This window comes from Parasteatoda tepidariorum, chromosome 3 (assembly GCF_043381705.1).
Source record: "Parasteatoda tepidariorum isolate YZ-2023 chromosome 3, CAS_Ptep_4.0, whole genome shotgun sequence".
Classification (NCBI taxonomy): Eukaryota; Metazoa; Arthropoda; class Arachnida; order Araneae; family Theridiidae; genus Parasteatoda; species Parasteatoda tepidariorum.
The window spans coordinates 88,449,310-88,457,427 of record NC_092206.1 but is presented as its reverse complement, the minus strand read 5'-3'; the positions used below and the strand labels follow the sequence as shown (position 1 = coordinate 88,457,427).

Here is an 8,118-nt window from a genome sequence, read left to right as displayed (position 1 = left end):
ATTTTTTGACGACTTAGCAATCGTGATTAGGTAGGTTACGTAATGATATATCAATAAAATCGAACATTCATCAAAGAAAAGTGATAGTTGCAAGAAATAACAAAAAGAAAACGTAATACAGAGAATTGGTTTTACTTACCTTTATATTAAGAATAAAATAATTATTATCTTGATTTGCGCACTGAACTTACCTTTGTTGACTAATTATCATTTAGAATTACTATAATTGATATGCTTTGTCTTTTACTATTACAACTTGAAGTTCAAATACATAACATTAAAAAAAAATGAAATAATTATAAACAAGCAATCCGAAAACAAAAATAAAAGACCAAACATAAGTAAACAACTTTTTATTTTTCCACCATATATACATTGGCAATAATGCACACTCAAAACAAAGTATCTTTTCACAAATATATTTTTTAAAATTTTTTGTTAATTTTAACACATAGAATTCAAATACAATTAAGAAATTCACAGTAAGAATTTTTAAATTAATTTATTATTAAAGTTGAACATAGAATTTCTTATTTTGGAAACATTAAATAATGGATTAAAGTAAATAATTAATTAATGAGTAAATTAAGATTTATTTTTTTTACAAATCTAAATGACTTGAATAGCAATAAATGTTTTTAATTTACCCTTTATGCATCATATTTGTAAATAATTGTTAAAATTTCAGCATTTTCTTATTCAGAAATAATAAGCTTTTAAAGACATTCAATAAGGCTATTTAAAAATTAATTATAGAAATATTAAATAATTATGTTTTCAATTTTACATTTGACTTTTTTTTTTGCTTTAAAAGCCCTTTTAAATTGAATAAGCAACAAACCCTTTAAAATGTATATTTTATTTGTTAATGCATAAAGGGTCAAAAATATACTGCATTTAACATATTAATCTACTTTTTTTTTTTATTAGATTGCATATAATTCACAGCTTGAGCAATTTGAGGTAAAAAATCTGACTTGAATTGTGCATAATTACACATACTTAAAATATGGTGAATTATCTTTTTTAATACATGGCCCCTAGAAAACTTGCAGCATCATTGAAAAGATGCGGTGAAAAAATATACAATCTTTTACAGATGTTTTTGGCTTAGAAAAATTTATTTAAATCAGCCTCCTTCGAATATGGAGAACAAAAACTGTACAATGAGGTATTAAAAACTATACAAAAACAGCTAACTAAGAATATATAATTTATGATCTTATGTAAATTTATACAAATGAGCAGGTGCAGTATGATAATGAAAAAAGACATCACTGACAGACAACATATATAAGGGGTTTTGTACTGAAAAAATTTACTATGGCATTGTTATGGTTTGTGCAGATTTTCACTGACATTATATACGTAGTGTGAAAAACTAATATTTTCTTTTCAATGAAGAGAATTAATATTTAATTACCAATTTTGATTCCTTAATATATTGTTTCATTATATCTTACTGCTCACTTTTAATTCAAACAAATTAACAACATGGATAAAATCGTAATAATTTCAAACAATTTTCAACAGTGCAATTTTGCACCAGAATTCAATAAATTTGCTCAATAAAAAATTATAAAAATAAAACAAAATCACTCTAATAATAACGGATGGTTAAAAGAAAACATAGCAATGTTTCCTTTCTTTTTTTTTTCATTGAAAACTAACAAAAGCTCACTATTTTCTGCAACAAGAAACAACAATTATATATACTACGGTTGCAGTTATATCATAAATGTCCAACAAAAAAGTGAGAAAAGCTAACCCTGACTCACACTGAACTAAAGAGAAAAAATAATAATAAAATAATAAAGTAGGAACTGAAATAACATGACTAATTTTCGACTGGTAATCCATTTACAATCAGATTTCATATAAATGATATCTGAGTTTGTTTTTTTATAACAAAATAAGTTATCGTTTTGCAAAAACGAAAATATATATTTTTTATTTTGTTTTTCACAAAATCTGGCATAGCTACTTATATTTCTTTTAAGCTCAAAAACATAATTGTTTGGTAAAGGCGATAATTTCAATTTAATACAATTTTATTTACACTCTGAAATTTTTTCGTGAATGTACAATTATTAAAAAATTCGATATTATTTGCTACCGATATTTTCAAACGAAATAAAATTTGAAAAATCTATACAACATATTGCTAAATATGATGAAAGAATATATCTATTTACATCTATATAAAATTTCACTGAATATACTCTGGGGCAATATTCCGAATATGTAAAATAATAAAAAAAATCATTAAAAAAAACCTCCTCACTAAGAAATTATCGTCTGTTTGAGCTTTCTGTAGAACAGAATAAGTAACGTTCCTCAGTGATAAAAATAAAACTACCAGTCTTTTCAAGACAAATTAAATGAGTTTTTTTTAACTGCAACTGAGAAGTAATGACGGAAGATAGACTTATGATATTAAACATGTGCTCTCCACAAATAGTTCGAATAACAGCTCATTGAGAATTTTTCTCGCACATATATCACACAAACAATACTGATAAATATTTGTTGAAGCTTACATTATACATTGCATGTAATAAAAAAGAGTAGAAGCATTTTATAAAGGTATAGCGGGTAAATGAATATATTTTTTGAGAGCAATTTGAGAAATTCTTAAAATAATTCACTCACTTCTAGCTACAGTTTCTTCATGCTCCATTAATTAATAAATCCCACCTGGAATTGTCATTTAGGCACAAATTTGATAGTCCATTGCTGTCTAAGAAATCGCTGCCGAAAATACTCGAATAATCCGGAATATCCAATGGTAGCGGCGTATTATCCAGATCTATCGGTAAAGGTTCGTTATCCAGAACACTATTCCAGTTAGCCGGACACTCTAGCATATCCGTTAAGTCGCTGATGTCCGGTAAATCGTCAAAAGTTGAGCTAGAACCACTAGATGATGGAATCGGACTGGACGATGAATTATAGTCCGATTCTGAAGAATGTGGTTCGACTTTCACAGACACAGGCGTGAAAACTGACATAAGGGACGACGTTACAGTGGACGGGGCTTTAGTCAAGGTGGTTGTCACTGGTTTTTTGTAAACTACTGGCTCCTGTGCTGGTTCTGGAGAAGATGCGTCTGACGAAGCATCGGACTGGACGTTGGTCACTGGGACGTATTTGGTAACAGGAGAGTACTTAGTTTCGGAATCACTCTTTTTAATTTTCTTTTCTAGCAGCTTCAGCTTGAAGCTTGTAGAACACAGTTTCACTCGATTGCGATTTTCTTCGCAATTTCTTATTTGTTTTACGCCGCGCTGCACTAGTTTACCGACACCATGCCTGCTGTTGGCGATGATGATGGTCGCAGCCGATGTTCGATTCACTGCGCTGTTTGATTTTGTTTTGGTGGGCTTCACTGGTGGTAGGGCTTTCTTTTTGCGTGGACGGTACTTATAATCCGGGTACTGAATTTGATGCAACTGTCTAAGTCTATCAGCCTCTTCTACAAAAGGTTTCCTTTGATCCTCGTCGAGCAATCTCCACATCATTCCCAGTCTTTTGCTGATTTCAGCATTATGCATGTCAGGTTGTTCTTCGCAAATCCTTCTCCTTTCTATTTGACTCCACACCATAAAAGCGTTCATGGGCCTTTTCACATGGGAAGATTTTTTCTTACACCGAGTAGCGTCTGAATAGGGAGTTTTAGAATTTTGGTTGACAGTCAAAGAACCGAAAGCAGGATATTTTTTATTGGAAGCACTGTAATTCCGACCACACTGTTGATAAGACATGGTTATGTCGAAGAGCTCCCCCATGGGTAGCACAAACTCACAGAACTAACAAATCCAGGGAGCGGAGAGAACACGCCGCGGGAGAGGAAAATAGTGTAAAATTTCCCAGCTCTACAAATCCAAAGCGAAACTGTTTCTGTCAGTGCGAAAACTGAAGAGCGCGGTGAACGAGAGGAGATATCTAACATGAAGAGAGAGCTGACGTCACGCAGTCCGGGTCCAATGAGAGCGGGGAGCGTTTAGTCAAGGTGAACGCCCCCGACGAGCTTCAAGGCTGGAGACAGCTTTGCGGATTCAGAGTTTCGAAGTTGAAGTGGAAGGAGCCACGCTGGAAGCGCAATTGATAGAACTGAATCATGTTTATAAGCAGTTTTCTATTTTTTTTAAAACTCATTGCGCAAAAAATTTCGCTATAAGAATTTTCGTATATAAATACTTTTTGTACTTACACAGTTAATGAATGACGTAGATATATTATTTTTTCTGATTTGTTTATTTTAGAAATAGAGCTGTCTATTTTTCGTAAAATGAAGCTCCATTCCAATGCAAATGTTCATTTCTTGTAGAAATTTTTATTTTTTAAATAGTTTTATTTATTTATTTTCAATTTAATGTATTAAAAGTTCATTATACAATCACAAATTAATAAACAAACGCATCAAATGGTAAATTGCTACTTAATTTAATAAATTTTGCTTAAATTATCTTAATTTAAACTTTTAATTTCGTTTTTATCATTTTCCTTGTGTTGTTATCAGTGTTCAAAATTGATTATTTTCTGATTTGATTATTTGGAAATTTTTAATATCGCGGTTTAATTATAGTATAACTTAATTATAGTGATATATAATTTGTATTGTGATAGAAAATTGGATTTTTCGAATAGAATTAGCAATAACGATCACTTTAAGAATCAGTTTTAAAATGTTCATTTAAGTTGTAATAGTGCTAAAAAATATTTATTAATATTTTCACCGCATTATTTTGATACTTCAACACTCGAACTAGTGTAAAGTAAAACTGGCACTGTAGAAATGTTGCTGATTTTGTGAGAGAAAATATAATACATAAAAATAGAAAGGGTTTAAGGATGAAGGGCTATGAACCAAACAATATATTTTTATAATTGTTACCGTAAAGTCATAGTGCCACATATATATACTTGCGACAATATATTTTTTTAAAAGAAGCTTCAATTGCTATTATGCCGGTGTTTTAAAACACCCAACTTATTTCTTATTAAATAAGAAGACGTTTTTTTTTAAAACAAAATTAGGGGTAATTCTGTTATATATGTAAATGATAAGTTTCTTTTTGATAATCAGCATGATAACGAATCTCTTTATAGGATCAAAAACTCTTTTTAAGAAAAAAAACTTTTTTTTTCCCTCTTGTATTCTGCTTTTTTTATTTACTAATAAACTTAGTTTGCTTGATTTCTTACTTGTAATTATAATTATTAGATTTCAAGGAAATTAACAATTAATTCTATTAAATTATTAATATTCTTGGTTGATCTTCTTGCCTTTTTATATCAATTATGTATTATCTTTATATCAATTATGTTTTGCGAAAATTGAAAAATGTTATTTTAATTAGAGGCAAGGGGGGAGCTAGTAAGAACATTTTTTGCAAGTTCGGCAAAAAATTTTATTAAATGAATATTTTTTTTTTATTTACTTGTGGAGAATTATTTTTAGCAATAATTTGGACTTTTTACTGCATTTTTGTTTATATTTGTGCTTAAATTTTTTTTCTTCCATAATAAATTTTTAAAAAAATTCCCCTTTACACGAGGCCAGTATGGACAAGCTTGATAACTTGTGAAGTAGTCGTTTATTACAACTCAGAAAAGTATACCTAAAGCCAATATGAAATGGTTTCAATCTGAGCCTTATCGAAGAATAAATATTGACATATGAACTAAAATACTAATTTGTAATCAAGCATTTCACTATACTAAAAAAGACATTTTGAGCACAAATCAATGCATTTGAAAAGCATTATTCAATTTGATAAATATTTTGATATTTTTTTTTAGTTTTTATCAACAAGAAAATATTAAAATGTTTACTTTAAGTGCGTATTGAGATGGTTTTACCAGTTTGGTTTTAGTTTTACAAGTCACTACAGATGGAAGTTGCGTAACTATTTCTTCTCTTAATAATAGAATTTTATTTCCCTGGAAAAATGAAGGATTCACGATTAAAAGAGCTATATCCCTCTTTTTCTTTTAAAGAATTGAACATCATAATTTTCAAATCTACAAACAACTTCCACTCTGCAACAACCACTCTCAACTACACAACGATATTTTTTATTAAGTCTAAATAAATAAAAAACTTGCCTAACACAAAGTCGTTAACTCTTATAGAGTCAGTGTTTTGTCAAGAAGTTTCAATTTATTTATATCGATCTAATATCATTACGATTTAAAAATTAAAAGAAAAAAAAACTTAAGTAACTAGCTTAAGAATGAAAAAAGTCACTTAAAACATGTCTTTACTTGTTCCACAAGTACACGTGTTTGTTTATGCCTAATACTGATTAATTGAAACTAAACACAACAAAAGTTAATAGTAAAACAGGTAAATGACAGCATCATTTATAACATATTATCTCCTTTAGTGAAAATTGAAAATGAAATATATTAATGAAAGAATAAAATGAAAATTTGAAAGTTTTTTTTTTCTAAACCTTTTACAAATTTCTGCTAAGCTATTCACAGTGTGATTATGCAACACATAGAAGTGTACACTAGTATTGCCAATTTACGATGTCTCAAGAGGAGATTTGACCAATGAATTAAAAAGTCTTTTAAGATGTTTACTTTATCCCCATGTGTCTACACTGGCCTCTCTCTTCCCTATGTAAAATGGTACATAAGTCTATGTAAAAAAAAATATTTGGCAAACCCTGCATTTGTATTCTTTTTTCCTCAAATATTATAGAATAATAATGAACAAATGGAGTAATAATTATAACGATGTGAAATAATTATGTCAGATTAATAATTATGAGATAATTAAAGTTAGTTAGGAGTAATAGTGGTGCTAAAAAAATTAACTTTCTTATCATTGAAAATTGGATTTTGCGGAAGATTTTTATCTGAAATATCTAATAACGACTTCATGTAGGGGGAGGGGGGACGAACGAATTTATCAGTAGTGTTGCTAAAATAAAATAAAAAGAAATATGTATACCATGGACATCTGGCGAACGCTAGATCCGCACTTTTTCAACGATCTAAATTTTTTTTTCCTTTTCGAACCATTCTTTGGTGAAAATTTCCGTGACTTTTGAATCGCACGTACGTTGGGGTGTTTGTCAGGGCAGCTGTTTTCTGTAACAGCTGCCTTCTCAGTGTTTTAACATCAAACAGTTCTAACTTTTTTGCTGCTGATGGGACAGGAAAAGCTAGGGCACGATACATGAATAAAGAAATAAAAAAGAAATATCAAATCGTTTGCTGATATTGCAGGTCACTTTCATCATTAATTGTTTCACATTTAAATTTTCGTTGTATGGAACGCATCATTATCACATAACAATAATTATTTATTATAGTTTTATTTTCGTATCATACATGAGATTAATTCTATATGCAATTATACTTATATTAAAAAAAAATTTATATGTTATACATTTAACATTTTTTTAAAATATAAGTATAATTACTCATTATTTCGTTGAATAATTGTTTTTGAGAGATAACTGTACACTTTGAGATATGAGTAATTAAACAATTCGAATACACTTATTTAAAGTAACATAATTCGAATGCACTTATTTGAAGATAAGTAATATAATAAGATTTATCGTTAAGCGATTCGCGTTAAAAAAAATAATAACAATTGCAACCTTACTCACAATATAAACACCTGCATTCTTTATTAGTTTTTGGAGAAAATATTTATTATTTGGTTCACTTTCTTACCACAAAGTTTATTTTATTTATTTAGTTCAAAAATTATATTTCATAAGAAAAAATAGAAACATATTTTTGAGCTTAAAAATGTTTAGAAGTTTAAATTGGTATGATATTGTTATTCAACTTATAATTTTATTTTTAAAATTTTTTAAAGCTAATTATTCTTATTACATTTTATTTTATTTTATTTTATTAAAAACATTATTTTGAAATAAACGACAACTTTAAACCTTAACAAACTAGAATTTATGCAATAAAATCAACACATAAAGTTTGTTTGTTTACATGCAAATATTTAAAATCGTTTCGGAACTTATCTATATTTATTGATTGCTTAACTGACATCCTGTTTAAATATTTGTGCTAAATCTTGAAAACAAATTGTTCCATTTTTCAATTTCATTCTAAATAATTGGGTAAAAA

General features: G+C 28.5%; 1 protein-coding gene across 1 annotated transcript; it reads right to left on the bottom strand.

Annotated features, from left to right (window-relative positions):
* Window positions 1-338: 338 nt before the first annotated feature.
* Window positions 339-3,965, bottom strand: LOC107455997 (putative transcription factor SOX-14). Its single transcript, XM_016073761.3, has one exon. The coding sequence runs from the start codon at window positions 3,786-3,788 to the stop codon at window positions 2,670-2,672; it is 1,119 nt and encodes a 372-aa protein (XP_015929247.1). The 5' UTR covers window positions 3,789-3,965; the 3' UTR covers window positions 339-2,669.
* Between the last annotated feature and the right edge of the window lie 4,153 nt (window positions 3,966-8,118).